Source organism: Neolamprologus multifasciatus, chromosome 6 (assembly GCF_963576455.1).
Source record: "Neolamprologus multifasciatus chromosome 6, fNeoMul1.2, whole genome shotgun sequence".
Taxonomy (NCBI): Eukaryota; Metazoa; Chordata; class Actinopteri; order Cichliformes; family Cichlidae; genus Neolamprologus; species Neolamprologus multifasciatus.
This window is the reverse complement of record NC_140444.1, coordinates 12,360,508-12,383,025: the sequence shown is the minus strand read 5'-3', so window position 1 is coordinate 12,383,025 and position 22,518 is coordinate 12,360,508. Positions and strand designations below refer to the sequence as shown.

Below are 22,518 nucleotides of genomic sequence, written 5' to 3'. Positions count from 1 at the left end.
TTCTTCTCATTTCTTTTTTTTTTTTAAGTTTTAAGTGAGGGACTAATCCAATCTAACTATGTATCAGGTGGAGGCACTGACCAAACAGCCAAGAGCCACAACGGTCCATGCTGTGAGAGACACTGAGCTGGTTAAACTGCCCGAGGGAACCCTTAACAACATCAAGCGACGATATCCACAGGTCTGTGACTTTGTCTTTGAAGTACTATTAAGTGGCTATGTACTATAATAACATAGTTTCTTTTCAATTTTCTCTACTGTTGTGTTTAGGTGGTGACAAGGTTGATCCACTTGTTGGGTCAGAAGATTCTGGGAAATCTGCAGCAGGGTCGTGGGCCATTCTCTGGTAAGTCCAGTAAATTGAGCAGAAGAAAAAAAAACAAAAAAAGATCAGGTGACCAGATTTAATGAAATGAGCATACACTAATGAGCAAGGTTGAGAACTAATGCAGAACCACATGAGACCATTATTCACTTTATACAAAAATTAAATGGTATTCTAAATATTGCAGATGTTGCCGAGACACACACACATATACTACTGTTATTATTGCACGTCATCCCTGGGACATGTGGCTGCACATACAGATTTAGTTTGTCATACTAGTTTGATTAGTGTTGCTAAAGTTAGCAGTGTTATATTCTTTTCAGGGTAATGCCCCCACGCCTGTGCAGGATGGCGTTATGCGTCACTCTGGTCATGTAGATGAATGCTAATTTATCTTGACATAGTCTAGTTCATTTTGTCGATTCAAGTATTGACTAGTGAGGGCAGAAACACACATGCGTGCTTCCTCACCAGCCAGCTGTGCTTTTACAACCTTCAGTTTCTCATTCACTCCATTTGTTCACTGTTTTAATCTTTTAGGTTCAGCCCTCAGTCTTCCCAGTATGACAACAAGTGCTGATGTCACCAACCCAGCAAGCAACCTCTCCACTGTCGCAGTGCTGCCTGTTTGTGATGAAGTGCCAATCAATGCATTCAATCTAGAGCTCAGCCATGCACTTAGTGCCATTGGTAAACCCACGCATTTCAATTTTGTTCGTAAAAATCCTTTTTTTAGTGGGATTGCTTGACTTCTGTGTAGCTGTGTCTTTAAATTAGAGCAGGTCGACAAACAAATGCACAAGTTCTTTACTTTTTTGTGATATACAATTTGTTTGACTCTTGTAGGACCTACATTACTTTTAACCAGTGACATAATTAGAGAACGTCTGGGTGCTTCGGCTTTGGACAGGTCAGTCTGATAATCAAAGAATCTTGTCTGTATCACAGACCCTTTTTTCTTGTTGCTTGGGCTTTACTTGAAGCTATGCATTTAGCTTGTGTGTTATTTTTTCCTTACTTGTTTAGATGTTACTGAGTTTTTATTTTTGTAGAGAAAGGCATTGCAAATAAGTGCTATAAATGCTGTAGGCGTGGTTCGTGTTGCATACCTATAATGTATTAAAATGTAAACAAATTACCTCTGCTACTTTTCATACCTCCAAGTCGTTGTCTGTGTCTCTGCTTTTCTTCTCTATCCATCAGTATCCATGAGTATCGTCTCTCCGGCTGGCTGGCCCAGCAGGAGGACATCAATCGGATTGTCCTCTACCAGACAGACAACAGCATGACCCCATGGACACAGCGTTGCATCCGACAGGCTGACTGCATCCTCATTGTTGGTCTTGGGGACCAGGAACCTACACTAGGAGAAGTATGTGTGTGTGGGTAAAGAGCTGGGAAGAGAAGAAATCGAATGGCAACAGATAACTTTAACTGTCTCGTCTTCCTTCAGTTGGAGCAGATGCTGGAAAACACAGCAGTGCGAGCTTTGAAACAGTTGGTCCTTTTGCACAGAGAAGATGGACCTGGACCTTCCAGGACAGTCGAGTGGCTCAACATGCGCAGCTGGTGCTCAGGGCATCTTCACCTCAAGTGTCCCCGGAGGGTCTTCTCCAGACGAGGTCCCAGCAAGCTGGTACAGAGTCAATTTTTTTATAGGATTTTTAGATGCTTTCAGTTTATTTACATTTAGGGGTAGACAGAATGGCAGAGATATCAGTACCATAATTTCTAGAAGGTATAATATTCTAGGAGAATATAAAAGCCTTGTTTTGAATATTGAGTATGCTAGATTGATATTAACTACAGTCCACATGGGTTTGAGCCTTACATTTTAACAGTAAACAATACACAGTTCTCTGCTTTTTGCTAATTAGGGCACGTGCACACACATTACCCTTTCACATCTGTAGCTTTTCGCATTGTTAAATACTAGCCAGACCTCCTGACTCTCTTGGAGAGTAATTTCTTTTTCTGGCACTCCAGCCACAAGACACACCATTAGGATAGCTCTCACACTAGAACTTTTTTGTAACTCTGTTACAGCTGCCAGTATGCACTTCATGTTGGAAACATCATAGAAGGTTTAGTTGGTAAAGCACTCCCCTGTCACTTTGGGGAGGCCTCACTGTTTTGTTTTGTTTTGTTTTTTGCATCATTTCATTCATTAAAATGTTGCTTGAGCGTTGTTGTTTTTTTGTTTTTTTAAAGCAACCTCATCCAGCCCTATTTACTGTTCAACATAACAGCAATTGTAATATTTTGATAATATTGTTACACAAAATAAAATGTAACCCCTGTATTTATTTTTGTGTGTTTTTCTTGCTGTGCTTGTGCAGAGGGAGGTGTATGAGAAGGTATTTGAGAAAACGGCAGACAGACATAGTGACTTCTCTCGGCTGGCCCGAGTCCTCACCGGAAACAGCATTGCTCTCGTGCTTGGAGGTGGTGGTGCTAGGTGAGCAAAGTCGATGAGACTTTCTGCACCAATAAAGTTCACAAACGTTCAGCAGTACTAAACTAATGTGCAGTTAATGTCTGTGTGGTAATGTATGGAAGGATTTCTAATGTGGAAACACTATGCTGTGCCTGTATACAGAATAAAGCAGCATTAGGAAAATGTGTCTGTCTTTTAGTCTAAAAGCCATTTCAAATACTGATGTTGTAAATGTACTCAGCATCGTGCGTACTTGCTTGTTTTCAGACAAATTGTCTCCCTCTTACAGAGGCTGCTCTCATGTGGGTGTAATTAAAGCTATGGAGGAAGCAGGGATTCCTATTGACATAGTGGGTGGGACCTCAATTGGCTCTTTCATCGGTGCCCTTTATGCAGAAGAAAGGAGTGCTGTTAGGACAAAACAGAGAGCAAGAGAGTGGTCTAAGGTAGAGCACACACATCTAGGACTATCAACGCAATCTTTTTTTTGGTCATATCTGATGACAATTTAGTTTTTCACAAACATCTACTAATTCCCTGCAATTTGTTTAACAGGCAATGAATTCGGTGTTTAAAACAGTTCTGGATCTTACCTATCCCATCACCTCCATGTTCTCTGGCTCTGCCTTTAACACCAGCATCTATAAAGTGTTTCAGGACAAGCAAATAGAGGTGGGACTGTGGTACAAAATGTTTTTTCCCCATTGCAACAACCATAAGACAAGAAGGTTTTGTTTTTTTCTATCATTAACTTTGAAATAAAATGTTTTCCCAGGACCTGTGGCTGCCGTACTTCAATGTCACCACTGACATCACGGCCTCAGCTATGCGTGTTCATCAGGATGGTAAGTGAGCGCTGTTCTAACCGCAGGGGTGTTACCCCTGTAGAATTTTATTAGCTTAAAATTTAGTCGAGATTACTACAGTACGTTTGTATTTCACATTATGTTTACATGGAGTACATTTACTAAGATTTAAGAATAGTTCACATTCATGCATACATGTAAGGGGAAATGAACAGTTGCTTCTTTTTAAATTTAACCCAACTTAATCCATTTTTACTGCCCTGAATGACAGAAAACTAATGTGTGAAGTTGGTTTCATATGTAATTAAATGGTTTCAGCAGTCAGTCAGAAATAATATGGTACAGTGATCAAAGCTCTTATCTAAGTGAATATACTGGCATGTTGTTCTACTCAGTCAAGTGTCACGAGGTACTAAAGGGATTATAATGTCTCGTATTCTCTAGATGGCAAGTCTGTAAATGTTGTGCGTTTAAGCTTAAGCTGATGCCACAAACAAGCATTTAGCTGGCTAATGCATTATGAGAGTGGCAGGATTGCATGTTCTCAGAAGTCTCAGAAGTAAGGTTGGAGGTGGATGTACACCAAACTAAACTGAACTGGTGTGTTTGCAATCTCCACATAGACAAATACTAATATGGTAGATATATGTGTAGGTGGCAAATTCTATATTTGATTAAGAGGGGGAGGCTATGATGCTTCTCTGTACCTTCTGTCATATATAGGGCCATAATTTCCAGTAATGAGGTCAGTACATGTAAAAGTCATCCCTGTGAGCCACTTCTTCTTTTGAATTGTAAATTATGCAAAACTACTAGAATAGCATCCAACGCATGCATCTGGAAATGGGCAAAACAGAGGCCTGCTTTTACTGTGTCCACTACCCGTGGGAGGATACTTAAAGTTATTCTGAAAGCACGTTTAAGTTCCTCATATCAAAAATATATGAGACAGGGAGAAATACTAGATTGGATAATTGAAAATGTTTGAATATGTGATTACAGTGCAGTTATCAAAGGTACATGTAGCCTTTCGTTTGCAAACCCATTTATTTGTTCCTACAAAAAACATGCCAGTTTCAACCTTGTTTGGAGTATGCCTCCATTAAAGTGTTAGAAAGAGATTTTGCTGTATGTACAAAAGAAAGGACGTGTGTTTTGATGCTTGTCTGTGTATTTGCTGAGATGTGTGTTCTTTTTGACTTGCTTAAAAATGCACCATCAAAAACAATAGCCAAAATGAATCTCTGCAATCTAAAACGACTGTTTGTGGAAAAAACAACCCTCAAATCCAGTTTACCATTTTCTGTGTAATGCTTGTTTCTAATATTCAGTCTTGTACATTAAACGAAGTTATTGTAGTCTTTGATGTAAAATCAGTGTTTTGAATTATTAACTGGCTGATTGCTGGATTTGAGGAGTTCATAAGCTTTCAGGTCTCAGTCCTGCAGCTAAGCACGCTGAATGCTTATGTTTGCATCTTGGCATGTGGATGAACTAACTGCTAGAGCTACGCCTTCTTACTTGGTTTCATTGTTGCCATCTTTTGCCTCTTATCATGTGCCTACTTAAATTTCATTCTTTCTTTCTTCCTCTCTCTTCTATATCTGGATTTTCCTTTCTTACTATTGCCATGTGCTAATATAAAAAACAAACAAACCTGTAGCTTTTTCATTGTTTAGTGCCAATCCAATTTATGTTTAAAACTCCCCGAATTCACTTCATATATAACTTTATGCCTGGTCTTTCTGAGCATGGAGAGACATTACAGATATGCTCATTTATAGTTTACAACAAAGACAAAATAACCTGTGTAGTCACTCACCTCAGAATACTGAATCTTCTCCCATGTCAACATGTAGGATCCAGAACACTTTAACTTACCATTTACCGCATTGCCTTTTAGTGGTTTCCATCCCATGTTGCATCCATCACCCCTTCATCTCCATTCTGTGCTTTCTTTGGTTTTGGGTTTTTTGGTTTGCTTTTGTCCAGCATTTCTAGCTTGGTGCTATTGTGAATATGTCACTCTGAGTCACTGAAAGGAAATAATAACTGTCATTTTGATGGTTGTTGTAAGGCAGAGAGTTTGAATTACTTACTTTGCTTTTTATCCAGTGAGGAACACAGCCAAGGCACAAATTTAAGAATGATATGAAGCTAAATAGAAATTGCAAATCTTTTACAGAAAAATTACCTAGGATTTTTCTCCCTTTTTATATTTTTTAGAAGCTTTAGTTGGAGGCCTAAGACTCTCTGTCTGTCTCTCTTTCCTTGTTTCTGTCTGTTCATCTCATGTCTCTTACAGTTATCCCTTGTCTTCTTGTCTTTATCGCACCTTGCTGGATGAACCAGTCATCTAACAGTGCTAATACTATTTCTCTGACATGCTTAATGAACACATCAGATAGCATCACTGTTCTTTATTTTCTTTTCAAATTTGTACACTGATACTTTGTTCTTTCTCCTTCATTTTCTTTCATTTACATCACCACTGGCTTTTAATATTTATCCTAAAAATAAACTGTTCATGTCAGATCATATTCTGTTCCTTGAATTCAATTTTACTTCACAAATATTTTTGATATCCTGTTAGTATTCTGAAGAAAGCTCTGAGGTAACTTCTTTTCCCTCAAATAGTTACATTTAAAAGGTTATATAGTACTCCTGCAGTTTAGCTCTCTATATAAAAGTTGGATCATATTAGAATTTGCAATATTTTCTTAAAATCACAGGCATATAAAAGTAATTTTGATGAGATTATACTCCCATTTCTCTTTTTAGTTACTTGCGGCTACTTACAGTTTCCTCACTATCTTGCAGGCATTTCTTTCTCCATGTTCCTTGCTCTCTCTCTCTCTTTATTCTTCTCCTTTCTTTCTTTTACTCTCCTTCACATTTCTTTTACCCCATCTGTGATGTGGAGTCTGGCCCATATTTGATGTGTTGCTCCTTCTCCATCTCCATTTCCTGACAGGTTGTGTCTGGCGCTATGTTAGAGCCAGCGCCTCCTACACCCCCTATTTACCTCCCCTGTGCGACCCCAAGGATGGCCACTTGCTTGTGGATGGTTGCTATGTTAACAATGTCCCAGGTCAGATTTTAAACACCCGCTCACCAAAACCTCCCCCCTCCCGCCTCCATCCCCAAATCGACAATCAACCACCCAGCTACCCTCCTCTTCTTTCGTCTCCCTCCCAAGTTCTCAATGTAACTAACCCCACCTTGACTTGGTGGATATTGGGAGCCCATGGTTTGGAAGGAAAGACTACATCCTACATATATCTTAAAGCCCAGATTGCATCATACCGTCTCTCCCATTGACTTTGTTATTCACACAGAGAACACGTTTTATCCATTTAGCTTAGTGTCATCTTAAAAAAAAAATCACGAAACCCACTGAACTCCACTGTGTTTATTCAATCTCAGGATTTCTCCATGCATGTTTGGATATCTGACGGTCATAGAGAGCTGCATGATCATCAGGCTTCATCTGAACACATCTATTTGCTGAAACTCACACTTCTCCTATGACATTAAGGTTGAGGCATGTCTTCATGCACCACTGTACTTGGCTTTTTTTCTTTCTTCTTTGTCATTTTCAATCGAAGTCAACCTCGATTAATTTAGATGTTGGCAGATTTATCAGCTCGAGATCAAGCATAGAGAACAGACAGTATTCAGTGTTGAACTGACGAGATGGTGAACGGCTGCAATCTACATGAGATGTTGACATCACATGTAAATCACTGTGTGTTCCAATTCACCTAAATGTGTATGTCAAATGGACTGAAATGCAATTTGATTCCCTGCTTCTATTTTATTTCAGTCATCTCTGCCTACAGGAGCAAGTTCAATCCCTCCTATCCAGCTGTTGTCCTCTCCCCTGGCTTTGCTTGCTTTTTTATGCATGCCAGTATGTTAGTTAAAGCCATCCCATCTATATATCTTTCATAAATATATATTGATGACAAATATCATCATTATTATTACTATTATTATTATTATTATTATTAGAAAATATGTGTTCTGGATCTTGCTGTTGCACATTGCACCTCCTATACACAGTCAACGAAGCCCTTAAAATGACAAACAATCAACAGGGATGAAAATCTGCAAGTTTTGTTTTTTCTGAAGTCACATTTCAGTAATGTAATTCTGTTCAAGCATTCACATATTCTCTATGCATAGTAGCACCCCTCACTTTTCTCTGTGGTGCTCCTTATCCTTCCAACCCATGCAGCACTTTGTCTGCTCCTGCCCTCTGCTGACACTGAGCTGTACTGCAGGACAGAGTAGGCTGGTTGCTTCCCTGTAATATTCACTGTGAAAAATCTCCAAACATTGTCACATCAACATCTACTACTGCTCCGTCCCTACACACAGTTGGCAATAGGAGTAAAATTGGATTCTACTGCTTTGGTTTATTCACTAATGTTGCAATAGGTCTGTCGATTTTGAGGAACTTATAAAGGAGGATCATATGCAGTGAAGCACTGTTTTTGGGACATAGTTTGGAGATAAAACAACCTTGATTCTCTGTGATGGTTGCCATTTACTTTTTTACCTTTTGCACAAGCCACACAGGATCTATGTGCAAGGTAATGAGGTTTGCAGTGGTTTACAGCAGAGTTTAAAGGTAGGCAGAACGACAGTCCTAGCCTTTGCAGGGATCGACTACCTTCTTTTGTCCGACCTCGCTCTGGTGTTTGGATTGCGGTCTGTGTCGACACTAATCTGAAACGTATAGCAAACATTATTGAGATGTTATCCCCCCCTTCCTCCTCCCTCCTTCCCTCCTTGGTGTGCCAGGCTCACTGTGGCGCTATGTACGGGCGAGCATGACCCTCTCAGGGTACCTGCCGCCTCTCTGCGACCCCAAAGATGGCAACTTGCTAATGGATGGTGGCTACATCAACAACCTGCCAGGCAAGTATAGGTGGTAACCCCCTGCTCCCCACCTCACCCCACCCCGAACCAATCCAGTCCTTAATTTCTATCCAACTCCTGTCTCCCAGAGGAGGGGGAAGGTGGGATGGTGATGGGGGGATGCTTTGAATGGTAGTTTTTAGGTTAGCAATATTTAGAGGTTGTGTTTTTAAGTAAGTGGATGAATGCTTAATGTTAATGGATTAAAGTCCTGTGGTATTGCTGAGCTTTCCCCATCTGAATTTTAAGCCGGTTCAAATTTATATAATGAGAAAATTCAAATCAGTGGACTGAAAAGCCCAGATTAAAACAAACTATACTTTAGATCAATCGCTGAAGTAACCTGGTTTGCCAGATGGGGGAAGAAATGCAACATTTAAAGTTTATTTAAATTTTATATAAATACAAGGCTTTTTCTACAACTAGGAAATATTGCATTAAACAGTGGGGATGTATTTGTATGTGAAGCAGCCTGGTCTCAGATAGGGATAGAATTAATAATGTTGGAGAGAAGTTTCTAGTAAATATACATTTGAAGAAATGGAAACAAATCCTCTTCTGACATTAAAACCGCCATGCATAAGACACCAGTCTGCTTTGAGATTACATTCTGATTCTTCTCATGTTGAAACTGTTGTATGATTGGCAATAATATTTTTAACAGGCTTGCAGCAAAATTGTAATTGTTATTATAATCATACAAGTGTTCCACACATTTTCAAAATTAACTACTTCAGGCAAGTTTACATTAAAACAAACCCAAAAAAGCTGCCTGGTGAGGTTTCTGTTTAAGCTGCAAGAATAAGACGTACGTTTTTTTTTTTGTCATGTGCTTTCAACAAGAGGAAAAATCAGTGGTGTGTGTTCAGACTCAGGGGAACAGCTTTTTTTTTGTCTGCAGACTAGTAAATGGATGATCATTGCTTAAAAGCAACTGCACAGAGCCAAAGGTACATATTCCTGAAATGTTTGTGCGATGAAAAACACAATTGAGATGCATACTACTTGGAGTTTTCATTTTGATGTGGCGGTGAAAATTCCCCTGAGTCTGGGTTGATGTATTTATAATAAAGAAATATCCTCTGTACTGAAGAAACAGAACCATATTTCACAAGGAGACTGGCCTATTGCAGTTTTCTGCTCTGCATTTAAATCATTTCTCATTGTGTCCCAGCGATGCTTTGTGAAATATGGTGCTGTCTGGGCCCAAAAGATTGATCCAGTGGAAGGGAACTTTATCAAATTAACATCCTGTGTTTGTTTCAGTCTGCCTTCTGTGTAGCTGCTTTTAAAGTTGTTCTTGGGGTGCTGGATCAGTGTTTTAGGCTTGTGGGTTGTCTTCCACAGACTCAACACCACAAAAATGCCTACTATTGCAAAGCTCCTTTTAATAAGGGGATAAAAAAAAAGGCCCTGCGCTATTTGGCCAGGAAATATGTATAGTTTACATATATACATCTCATTTAATTGGCTGTAAATTCTCTGAAGTGAGCTTACAACTTTTATGTCTTAAAAGTTTTGTGTTTTTGTGGTGTACGTCTGTCAGAACACAGTGCCTCTAAAAATGAAGGTTTCTGGAGGCAAACCTGAAACAAACTTATTAACACCGTATTTATTGTCTTATCATCTCTGCTGCCGGATTTTGTGACGCTATGGTCGTTCGTCTGCGTGATTGTGTGCTTGTGTGTGAAAAAACTGGTGTTAAACGTCTATCAGCGGACATTGCGAGGAACACGGGTGCCAGAACAGTCATTGCCATCGACGTGGGTAGTCAAGATGAGACTGACTTGTGTAACTATGGCGATTGCCTGTCGGGCTGGTGGTTGCTGTGGAAACGGATCAATCCCTGGGCAGAGAAAGTAAAGGTACTGGATGCAGGAGTTTTCCTGGCTTAGATTGGACTAACATAAATGTCTTTTGTAACTGAGTAAGTGGAGTCCAACAATACTGGTTACAAATGTTTCTATTTGGCTCGAGCTAAAACTTTCTTAGAGGGTGCCAAAATTTTTCTATGAAAATTTTTTCTGGGAAAAAGCCTTTTATGGGTTGGCAGTATGGGGCAGTGGTACCTTTTGAGTCCATCTGATCAATGTGTAGCATATCCAATTCTGCTATGGAATCAGCAGATTCATCTTTATTTATTTATTGCAAAATATGGTAGTGTGTTGTCTGAATAAGATCTATGATACTCCCTTCTGTAGGTGCCGGACATGGCAGAGATCCAGTCACGGTTGGCCTATGTGTCGTGCGTGCGACAGTTAGAAGTGGTTAAGAAGAGTGCCTACTGTGAGTACATCAGACCACCCATTGACCGCTTCAAGACCATGGACTTTGGCAAGTTTGATGAGATCTATGTGAGTTACTTACCCAGTATGGGGTTTTTAATTGCACAAAAATACACTTTATTTGTGTGAACCTGAAACCAGGCTACTTCCAAAATGGCTGTAATCTCTTTGAAGGGTGAGAATCTGAAAAACAAGTACAGTTGTGTAAACCCCTAGTCTCATATTATGGATCAGCTTTAAAATTCGTGTGTCTATCATCTGATTGTTTGGGCAAAAAAGGGAGAAGTACTACTTTGGTTTCTGTTTATACTGGAAAACAATGTGGGCTTCTTTGAAAATGGAATCGACAGCTAATTTTTTAAATATTTTTTTAAGTAAAGCTACTAGCTTTAGATAGTATATTGCAATATAAGAAAAGCTATCACAGCTTTAATTAGTCAACTGTCGGTTTAACATCCCATAGTGCAAATATAAATGTTGATTATTACTCTAAATACACCACAGGATCCATCAGTGTTTCAGTCTGAATTTAAATCAGTTGCTCTGTTTCTAAACACTTATAGCTTTCATTTGAACTACTGTGTATTGCAGGATGTGGGCTTTCAGCACGGCAAGTTAGTGTTCACTGGCTGGGCTCGGGGTGACATCATCGAGAACATGCTGAAGGACCATCGTTCAGCCGACTACAATGACAGCAAGAGAACAGATGTGAGAAGGGCACATACGCACACTTAAACTATTAATCCTATCTTACATGGCTGCTGTAACTCGTGTCTTTAAAGGTGAACCTGCAAGTTCCATATGTAATACTAATAATAACATGTTGTCCATTAGTCCTACACGTGTCCAGGAGCTGACTTCACTGATCTTGCAGAGATTGTATCGAGGATAGAGCCAGTCCAAAGCTACCTTGCTGCAGAAGGTAAATAATTACTAATTCATTATTGTCTAGAAAGAGTTGCTCTTGATGTTTTGTTGGACTATATTTTCCTTCTGATATAGAATAGTAAAGACAGAGCTTACAGCATTCTCCTTTGTGACAACGTACAATCCAATAAGTCTGATAAATAAGGAATTGTATCCTTGTCTCTTTTCTTGAATATAAATGGATGGGTCAATCTCAATAAATTCTTTCTATAATATCTCCTCTAAATCTTTCTGATCAGCGGAGGAGTCAGACTGTCTGACAGAATACGAGGAAGATGGAATGGACACAGTAAGAGAGGAAGAAGGGGAGGAAGAGGAAGATGAAGCAGAGTACCCTGAAGACCACTCTCCTGGGGAGTGGGGACAGAATGGAGTTTTTCAGACGGTAACACTACAGTTTTAATTCTCTGAGCTCCAGCAACCATTCTTTGCTCCAATGAAACAATAATAACTCACCTCTTTAGATGAAAAGCTCTCCAGCAAATCTTCAGACCCTTAAAATGCTTTAATGTTTATTACATTGGGGGCGACCGTGGCTCAGGGGGTTGGGAAGCGTATCTGTAACCGGAAGGTCACCGGTTCGATCCCCGGGCTCTCTGTCCTGGTTGTTGTGTCCTTGGGCAAGACACTTTACCCTACCGCCTACTGGTGTTGGCCAGCTTCTGTCAGTCTGCCCCAGGGCAGCTGTGGTTACAACCGTAGCTTGCCTCCACCAGTGTGTGAATGCGAGAGTGAATGAATAGTGACATTGTAAAGCGCTTTGGGTGCCTTGAAAAGCGCTATATAAATCCAATCCATTATTATTATTATTATTACACTTATTATTACACTTATATTATTATTACACTCCACATTACAAATAATACGCTTTATTATGTCATACATGCGTAATGAAAAGCAAGGTTCTGTAAACCTTGGTTTACAGAACCAAGGTTCTGTAAACCTTCCTAAGACATTTTATGTTTGATATCTTGTGTCCAAGATGAGATTTTGTCAGGCGAGAAACGGAGGATCTCTTGGCATTAGATTTAAGTTGCACCAAATGGTTAAAACACTGTCTTCTCTACAGGATGAGGAGAAATCTGTGAGGCAACGTCGGAAACTTGCCAGTGACTCCAACACCTCTGAAGTCTCAGACTGCTGACAGTCGGCCACGAAGGAGTAGGAGCATAAGACTAAGGGTCCATAAATTTTCAGTGTTAGATGTGGGCGTCACACTCAACCCTTGCATCTACTAAGAACTCAAAGTTTTCTTTCTGGAGCATAGCCACTTATTGTCTAAACTGCTGAATCTTCTTTGCATCAAGTGACTTTCTCCTGATTTATGCGGTTTAAGAACAGGCTTTGAAAATTTACCCCACCCAGAATCTGTCTCTTCAGACACGTCAACTTTACCGTAATTCCAACCATAACAAAAACTGAGACTCTAAACTTCCATTTCAGCAACTGAAATCACCTGCATGTTCCTTCTGTTTCTCTAAATCTTTATGTACATCTTTAATGTCAGCACACCTTCTCTGCACTGTGTCATTGATGATTTGACATACATAGTCCTCAGTTCTCATGTGTGCTTGTTCAGATGAGTGTGTGTGGGTTACCTGTGTGTTGGAGTGACTGGTACTGATGTGTAAAGCTGTGAATTGTTGAAATGGTAACTGGGCACTAAAAAGAAAAGTAGGGAGCATAGACAGAGCTGTAATTACTAATAATGTAATTATGTTAAGATTATCCTAGATACCATGTAGAAAGTCAGTTAGGGAACGCTACAGGAAGAATGGCAAATTGTTATCACCAAAGTGGAGTGGTTGAATGAGCAGAAATATTTGTGAATTAATGCAGTGGACAGGTTTCAAAAATACATTATTGAGATAAAGCTGGGTGGATGGGGAGCAATATGGAGTGTGCGGTGAAAGTTAGGGATGAATGTGAGTGGACGACATTTTGTCTGTGTGCTAAAAATTTGCCGTTTGAGTTGGGGTTTTTTTTTTTGAGATGATGCCAGATAAAGACGATGCCTTTTCTACCAGAGTTCAACACACTCAGAATGAGCATGACTGTGGCGTGATCATTTGACTGACACTAAACAACAAACAAGTTTGCGTCTGCCTATGCTTAGGCAAGGTCACACGCACAGTACTCAGGGTTCCTGCGTATGACTTGACATTTATGCCAATAGTGTCCTCTGGTGATAACAAGGTGTACGTGTGAGTGCATTGCAAATTTTGGAGTAATGATAATCTCCAAAACGAGCCAAGATTATCTATAAAACCCTGAAAATATCAACAGATTATGTGGATAATACGCAGAAATCCCGAGTAATCCTAAACCTCTAAATCACAGAAGTTCACCTAATATAATATTTAATTCATATGGACCTCTTGTAGAAACTGTAACAAGATTATATTAAAATACACAAAATGTTCATATTAATATATGTATATGAAGTGAGAATTTGTAAGTTGATGCTTTGCTGCAAACCAAGGGAACTTACACTTAAAAAAAAAGGGGTTTGTTCTTGTAACATCAGTTCAGTTATTATGGACAGTTGCCAGACTTGTTTTCGTTTTCTTTTATTTATACATGTCAACTAATTCATTTTTAAATTTGGAGACAGGATCGTATGTTGTTTTAATGAACTTGGCTTGAGCTCTTTGCACTGAAATGTTTGAGTTTATTCCTTTTCTTTAAAGATGGTTGTTTTAATGATTGCCCTGAAACTTGAGATGCCAAGGGAATCTAAGGTATAAAAAAAAGGTTAATATTTAATATGCATATTGAAAAATAAATATAATATGCATCCAATTATGTGTAACCTGTATTGTTTTTGTCTATCAAACTGTTTTTATGAGATTTACGTGTCTCACATCTGTCTACTAGCTGTGATAAGCTTTCAGCTTATTTTAAAAGGATACTGATTTTGGGCTACACCAGAAGTTTATTTGCAGCAAAAATGTTTGGTTGCTTCATCAGGTAGAGGAGCATTTCATGATGAACTGGCAGATCTGTAGTATCCTATTGTTTTTTGTTTTTTCTTTAAAAGTTTTTTTTTTAAAGTGACTAAATAATAATAAAAAAAAGTTAATCAAACAAAAAAGGACGAATAAAAGTCCATTTATTATAGTTTGTAATGTGGAGCTTTCGTATTATAATACTTTTTTTCTTATAATAACTTTAAACAACCATATTTTTCCAACATATGCTGAAAGAATTACTTTAACTTAACGTTAAGTGACATGAACAAAGTCACAGGTCAAGATTAGTTGAAGGCAGTCTTGCTCGAGAACACATGCAGGTAAGTTTCTTCCCTGCAGTTCACTTTTTTTCGTTTGCTTGTTTTGTTAAAAATTTGACAAACTTGATATGTACGAGTCAAGAGTAGGGAGCGAGCGATAATAACAGCATGAAGCTACTGATGACAATCAGTGTTGTTTTTTGGCTTTTCTGTGTTGAAAACTAAGGAAAGTTAACAACCTGTTGATAAGTCCATGAAGCTCTAAACTCATTGAATCTACTTAAAATGCTACCAGTTATAGCTTCTTAGCTTAGTACAATCTAAGGATATTCACCACTTTGTACAAGTGCCATGGTACAAATAAAAACTAAATTCTGAAAATGTTCATAAATTTAAAAGTGTATTGTTGCAAAAATGTATCTAAACAGTCTAAAGACTGTTATCATTAAATATTTATAAATATTTATTTACTTATACAATAACTTATTACTGTTCCAGTAGTTCAGGTGGATGCAATTTTGAGAAATCTTGTATCTAGCGGTAACTTTTAAATGATTTTAACCATGGATCAAATTTATGCATATTTTCTTGAATAATTTCTTAATTGTTTGCTTAATAAAACAAAAAACAAAAAAGCAGCCAGTTTGCATCTAGAAAGTGCTATTAAAATAATAGCCATGTATTCCTAAGTTAAATTATTCATTACCCACTTAATTGTTATGGTTTTACTTCTATAATCTGTGGGGGAGATTAAATTAATTAGCTACTCAGCGTATTTTATATTCTTATCTAACTTTTATTTAACTGCAGTCGTGAAATAAATGTAGGAAGTACAAGTACAGTATTTCCTTCTGTTGTAGTGGAGCAGAAGTAGAAAAACAAGTAAAGTAAAACTACCTCAAACTTGCTCGCTTGTGCTTGAGTGATTTGTTTGTTACCCCGGTAACTGTAGAGAGTAAAATTGGAACAAAGTGCTGAATCAACAACCAAACTGCCAGCGTGTTGATAAAATAAATACTTTGGTTTGCATTTAATATTAACCAATTTAAAACATTTGATCCACAGTGACCTCCTGTAAATTATGCCCCTTTTTATGTGCTGTAAATGACTATTAGTCCTAAGATAAAGATGGAGCACCTTCCAACTTTTTCTAATCACTATCAGTAGTCAGTGGCAGCTGTTTCCATTTGACCCATATTCTGAATGGTCATGTAGTGGCCGTTTATCTGTATGAAGGTTTCCCTTTTTATTTATGTACACTCAGTAAATACATTCTGCTAATTTGAGAGTCAATTGTGTAAAGACAGATTTATATATATGTTGAACATGCATATGCTGATATACTTTTTTCCCCCCAAAATCTCTTTCCACTGGAAATTGGCCTTGTGTGAACTGTAATGCCCTGATTAAAGGGGTCATTTATCACACTCACTCACAGGTAAAAATAAATAAATAATAACAAGTAAAAATTATATTTATTAAAGTGTCATTGTGGATTTTGTTATGTAGGGAAGAATAATAAGGAGGTGACAGTTAGAATTTCTGAACATAAGAGGAATATCTGAAATAATGACATTATTAATCAGCTACAGTTGGGCCACTGAAAAGTGGTGGCGATCATATTTGTTTTTATACAAATACTCTGATAATCTGTATGCATTGACACAACACAAAGTAAGCATTACTTTTTGTATTTTGGTTAATGTTGATGTATTAATCATTGTTGCCACTTGTGGTATTCAAAACCTAGAATGTCAGTGGGCAGATCACCTCAGCAGGATTGATAACCTATCATGCTTTTAGAGTATGCGAGTTAAAAACGTTAGTTTTTAACGCCGGTGAGACCTTTGGTCTGTACTACCTGATGCTTTTAAGTGAGTCAGTTGTTTAATTTTTAGTTCCCCCGGTAGAAGTGCATAACCAAAGGATCCTGAAGAACTCGCCACAGTGTGACATTCAGATATGCTTTTGTCATCAAGGCTGAGAAATAAGCAGGTGGAGTTATTTAGTATAACATGGGAATATTTACATCTGCAGTTAAAAGATTGGAGCCATTTAGCCTGTTAACTAATGATTTACAGGTAAATTTGTTTTTGAGAAAGGCACTAAATCTTCAGGTTTGAATAGCACAAACTGTAAGAAGAATTTTGAAGAGGACGTCTCCACATGCAACGCAAAATAATTATAGGTTAACCCTCTCAGCAGTGGTACTTCTGAGTAAAAAAAACCTCAGAAAATATGTATGTGGGGTAATCAGGTTGTTAGCTTTTAACTGTTGCAAATCTGCAATGCCTGCCTTGAGAGGGTTAAGGATTAATTGTTTGCAATAACCTTCAAAAAGGGCTATACTATTAATGTTCATTTTTATTATTATTAATTTTTTATCTTTCAGATTAAGGACCTTTTCTTTAATACTTTAATGACATTCTATACACCCCTTCTTTTTTTTTTTTTTTGCAAAACATATGTAAATTTAAGATAACATATAAGGCATATTAGAATAGCCTACTTGCATTTTATTTTCAGTTTAAGTCATGAGCTTTAGGCTTCAACATCAAAAACAGCCATGTCTTATAAACTGTAAAGTACAACTGTTAATTATTTAGTAAAGTAGATAGTCCAGAAAATGCACAAGGCCATCACTTGACGTCACATGATGTGGACACTGCCTCCTGTTAGCAGATTTATATGGAAGTGTTTCCTGAACCAGAGCGCTCACAGATTTTCCTGGTCCGGCGACTCTGCAACTTTCTCACCATGAGCTTCATCAGTGTGCTGCCCTGCCTGAGCCTCTTGCTGGCAGTGGGTGTCGCCCAATACCCCAAACCCTGTGGTGAGTATGGACTTAGATGAACAAGATACTCAAACTGATGTCTATATCTGTGTTAAGAGACCTGCTAAATGTGCCTGAAACAGAAATATGAAAAAACTGAATTCATAATGTTAGAAAATGTATTTTTACTCAGAGACACAGACATATTTTTTTAATCTATCTTAAAAACCAGGTATAGTCAAACTAGGCTGCCAAGATTAATTTGTATGGTAAGCTAAGGTTCTCCAATGAGTATATTTATGCATTCAATTTTAGATTGTTATAACAAATGGAGCTTATGACTTTGACTTTCTCTTCCACAGTCGTTCCAGAGCTGCTGAGTGGAGGGCTCACTGTGGTGAGTTCACTGATGTGCCCCACAGATAATCTTTAGGAACTTACTGTATATCTCTATTGCTCTGATCAGTGTTAAGCAAACTTCTCTTGTATTTTATGCCAACTGAACCCTTTTCTGTTGGATGTAATATTTCCTCACATAATAGTATGATTCTGCAGCAACAGAGCAGTTTTTTGTGCCTTAATATGTACGGATTAGGTTTTAACAGAGATGGAAAGTAATGAAGTCTAAATACTTCATTACTGTACTTAACTAGAATTTTCAGGTGTCTGTACTTTTCTTTAGTATTTCTTTTTCTGACAACTTTTTATTTTTATTCCCTACATTTTTAACAAATATCTGTACTTTCTAGTTCACGCATTTTCAAAAAAAAGCTTGTTACCTTTGGTTTGTCGCATACTTGGTTTGCCTAACCCGCACTTCAGCATCTAGCCAAACACATGAGTGTGTGTGCAGTTTGTCACACAGTGTGTTGCTAGCTATATTCATATTGGTACCACTATATTGCAGTGGTATTGGATAAATGCAAAATTTACATGTAAGTCCTCACTTTTGTAAATCAAATATTGGGTCTGTACGTGTGGCATTATGTTTTTACATATTGTGAAACATGCTGCAAAACAATCTGAGGTAGACTGAATGCATTATTTAAAGGTTTCATGAAAATACTCAGAAGTTTAGAAATGAATTTGAAGTTAAGCTGATCGTGGCTGTATACAGTATAATATGAAGACAGCATAAACAGCTTACTGTCAGTATAAAGGATGGAAATCAGCCAGGACAACTTATGAAATAACTGCTGATGTATTGTTGAATTCAGCTGTGTAGATCCACAAAGACCAGCAGGTCAGCTGATCAATAAGCTGAAGTTGAAGTACTTCAACTTGTACTGAAATATGTTTTAACGCTAGTACCTGGGTTTTAGACATTAGCTAGAGACAAGTTCAGGAAAATATGTTCGGGACATTCACTTTCTCAAATGCTCACAGCATAAGCCTCACAAGATGATATCATTTGCTTCAGATGAGTTCTCACAACTAGAAACACTTCATTTCATTGAGACAAAGATTTTGTTGCTTGGATGGACACATGATATCCAGTTGCTTGCTGTGAATCAATTAGACAGTTCTCTGTGCTTTTCTCAGTAGTGCAGTCAGGCATCATATAAACTTTTAAACTAAAGACATGGCAGATTAAATATAATTAAATGACCATATAATTAAATTAAAACTTGCTTTTATCTCTCCTTTTCAGATGACTGGCGATGGACTCATCTCCTCAACGGGATTAATAACATATGATGCTTTGGACAGAGGATGCGAGTTAAAAACTTCGGAATTGGTGACAATCAGGACTTTGCTCTGGACCAGCTGATGCTTTTTAGAGAGGTAGTAAAGCCTCATTAAATTGTTGATGTTTTGTGTTTTTTTTCTTTCATAATGATCCCTCCCCCTTGAAAAAGTATCTAAATATCATTCAAATTACTAATTTCTTCTGTCTTACCTAACACATAAACAGAATTCCAATCATTACACTTAGTGTGACATTTAAAAAACTAAAATGAAAGTATAAAATGACAAAAATATTTATGCAAACACATTATAAGACCGTGGCAGCATAAAAGCCAAGATATGAACAGGATAAGAGCATTCAATCTCTTTGTTCATCCTTTCAGGAGGTCTATTACGAGTCCAACTGGAAAACACTCTCTTGCAAGAAGATGAAGCTGGATTCCTCCTTCATTCCCATGCAAGTTCCCCCTGATGCTAAACTGATGGGTCAGGTGTTCATGGGCTCCTCCTCCTCTTGGGGAATGGGTGTGCTAATCAACACCTGGTATGGCAGTCTTTCAGAAAATGGTAAGAAGCAAAAATAAATGTGTTCTATACTAATTCTAAGGCTGAAAGGCCATGAATACTACCACTAGTGCTATGTGCTATTTTCATTATTTTGGAAGACAAAGTTTAATTTATTTTTGTGTAAATGTACACGCTGATTGGTAATTTCAAGTAGACTTTGTAGTAAAGGATTGGCAGTATGCTACAATAAACCTTTCGATCCTACTAGTTATTAGGTTAAGCCAATGTACTACTAAATGACCAAATCACCTTTGCCTGTGCATGCATGTCGAGCATAGTGACAAGAAGAGTAAATTCCTATTTATGACAGAATAAAAATAAATAGTAGTGAATTTAGTAAATGTAAAATAACACTTTTTAAAAAAATTTTTATGCCACTCAGGTAGCCTGTTTACATATAACCCATACTTTATGTTTTCAGGCCTTTATTCAACTGTCTTTACTGAGATCGGCTGCATCCCTGTGTCCTTCACAAGCTATACTCCACAATCTGGGTGGCTCACTGTCAGGTAACTGTAAGAGAGTCTGTCTCGAATGTAAAGGGAAGGTATGTAGGCAGACTCAGCAAAAAAAATTGAGTTATGAGAAAAAGGTAGATTAGATAAGATTTACAGTATTCTACATGACATATGAAAGTTAGACATAAATGAAACTCCACAAATTAATATATACTAACCAACATGACAGGCACACAACATACACAGCACACCTGTCCCCATCTGAAGTCTACATAGCCAATTAGTCCAGATATACCAATAGTTGGTAAGCCAGTGAAACTACAAAGCTACATGAACATCTGAGAAACACATAACACTCAGTAATTTATCACTAGCTCATTTTCATGGCTAAATGGTTCCCTATAAATAAATAATTAAAAATTCAATAATAATTCAAATATTGTTAACAAATCCATTTAAAACAAGCCTTCCTACAGAAAGACCCCCCCCCCCCCTGCAACTTGGTTTGGCCCAGTGATGTCAACCATGACATCAGCAGCACTATAAAAGTAACAAGATACTTGACCTGCATGGATCCTGGGGAAAAAGTTAAAAAAAAAAATTGAACATTATAAAAGACACTTGAAAATGTATGTGTGTGTATTTCCTTTAACTTGATCAACTGTTTTGATGTTAACCACAAATTTAACACACACACAAAGTGAAGCAATGTTACCTTAGGATTGGCAAACCACAGAAAATAAGCACAAGCAGACAAAACAATATAATGTTGTGTGTAAAATTAACACGCATAAGACAAATGGTGAGTATTAAAGTGTGCAAATGCTCCACCCACTTTGTCGCAGTAATGTAAAACTAAAACAGACAAAATGGAACAAAAACTGTGCTAATGATATTAAAAACAACTTCAGCAACCATTTTAGATTTAGCAACAATATAATGCAATATAATGCAAACAGTAGAAAACAGAATCATATGTATGAGGACCTTTTTTGGATTTTTAGCCCTGAACCATGCAAAAGTTAAGACACTGAAGTGTTACGATGTTCTATTCTCTGCTTTCCATCTGTAAATTTTGAATTTGATGTTGGTAACCTAGTCATACAAGTAAACTTGTATTTTTTTTAATTTCAGCACCTTCAACTGGGTAATTGGCACCTCAAACCCTATGGACTACTTGCCTCCTGATTTCTGTGCCAACTCTGTACTGCAGGAAACAGAAACACCACATAATTTCTTCACTGTCATGGAGTCTCTGGCCATGAAGAGCAAGAGAATAGAGTAAACATCTTGAGCATCTTGAGCAAGATAATTACAGATAATTACAAATCCTGTCCCTCAGCAGAAATCCATATTGAATGATTCAGTCATCATCATGAGATGATCACTGGATCATCGTGTCATTTTAAAGTTACATTAACATGACATCCAGCAGAGTTGTCATCTGCAATTCACAGACCTTACCTTTGGATTGTAGGTAGAAAATGTAAATAAAAAAATCTATATTATTAGAGTGAGAACTACAGATACGCAGTCAACACTACATAAAGGAGACCTTCAAATAACAGATTTCAGATTTGCTTTGTCTTCTGTCTTTGTCATTATGTCAATAAACTTATTTGCAATTAAATGCTTGTGTGGAGAATGTTAATATAATAAATAAAGTAAAAAAACAAAAACAAGAAAAAAAACCCAAACAACATAGAAAGACAAAGTTTCAACTTTAATTTGACATAACTAAAAATAAATTGTCAATGCTGTTTTTTATACTGAGACCTAAATCATACCTGTGCAAAATCAATCATTGATGTGTAATTAAGCCGCGTATGAAACACAAAATATAGCTATATAGCTATATATATGCATACACACACATATATATATATGTATGTATGTATGTATGTATGTATGTGTGTGTGTATATATATATATTATATATATATATATATATATATATATATATATATTATATATTGGCAAGGTGGTAGAAAATCATGACTATGCCTGTTTCTCCTGCAACTCTGAGTTTCTGTGGTTACAATACCCTAAATATTAATATGAGAAAAACAAAAGAAAACCAGACTCTCATG

The 22,518-nt window shown here is 37.5% G+C and overlaps 1 protein-coding gene and 1 pseudogene across 7 annotated transcripts in view; both read left to right on the top strand.

Moving 5' to 3' along the window:
- The window catches only part of pnpla6 (patatin-like phospholipase domain containing 6), a 32,669-nt gene extending 18,158 nt beyond the window's left edge, over positions 1-14,511 (top strand). For 2 of the 6 annotated variants that reach the window (XM_085163025.1, XM_085163023.1), the window contains exons 20-36: positions 68-181; positions 271-346; positions 869-1,018; positions 1,175-1,238; positions 1,532-1,700; positions 1,782-1,964; positions 2,668-2,786; positions 3,055-3,211; positions 3,321-3,437; positions 3,541-3,610; positions 8,381-8,497; positions 10,214-10,362; positions 10,699-10,851; positions 11,374-11,490; positions 11,617-11,704; positions 11,949-12,094; positions 12,779-14,511. In XM_085163025.1, the coding sequence (XP_085019151.1) occupies positions 68-181; positions 271-346; positions 869-1,018; positions 1,175-1,238; positions 1,532-1,700; positions 1,782-1,964; positions 2,668-2,786; positions 3,055-3,211; positions 3,321-3,437; positions 3,541-3,610; positions 8,381-8,497; positions 10,214-10,362; positions 10,699-10,851; positions 11,374-11,490; positions 11,617-11,704; positions 11,949-12,094; positions 12,779-12,853 (2,064 nt within the window). In that variant the 3' untranslated portion in view covers positions 12,854-14,511. Of the gene's footprint in view, positions 1-67; positions 182-270; positions 347-868; positions 1,019-1,174; positions 1,239-1,531; positions 1,701-1,781; positions 1,965-2,667; positions 2,787-3,054; positions 3,212-3,320; positions 3,438-3,540; positions 3,611-6,545; positions 6,663-8,380; positions 8,498-10,213; positions 10,363-10,698; positions 10,852-11,373; positions 11,491-11,616; positions 11,716-11,948; positions 12,095-12,778 lie in introns of those variants that run through there. The other 4 variants (XM_085163028.1, XM_085163024.1, XM_085163026.1 and 1 more) reach the window with 4 other exon arrangements.
- A 2,953-nt stretch (positions 14,512-17,464) lies between these two features.
- On the top strand, positions 17,465-22,058 carry LOC146516556 (ependymin-like; annotated as a pseudogene). The gene is made up of 6 exons (XR_014874576.1): positions 17,465-17,774; positions 18,077-18,111; positions 19,366-19,499; positions 19,787-19,970; positions 20,392-20,479; positions 21,563-22,058. The product of XR_014874576.1 is annotated as an ependymin-like (transcript).
- The last annotated feature ends 460 nt before the right edge of the window (positions 22,059-22,518 follow it).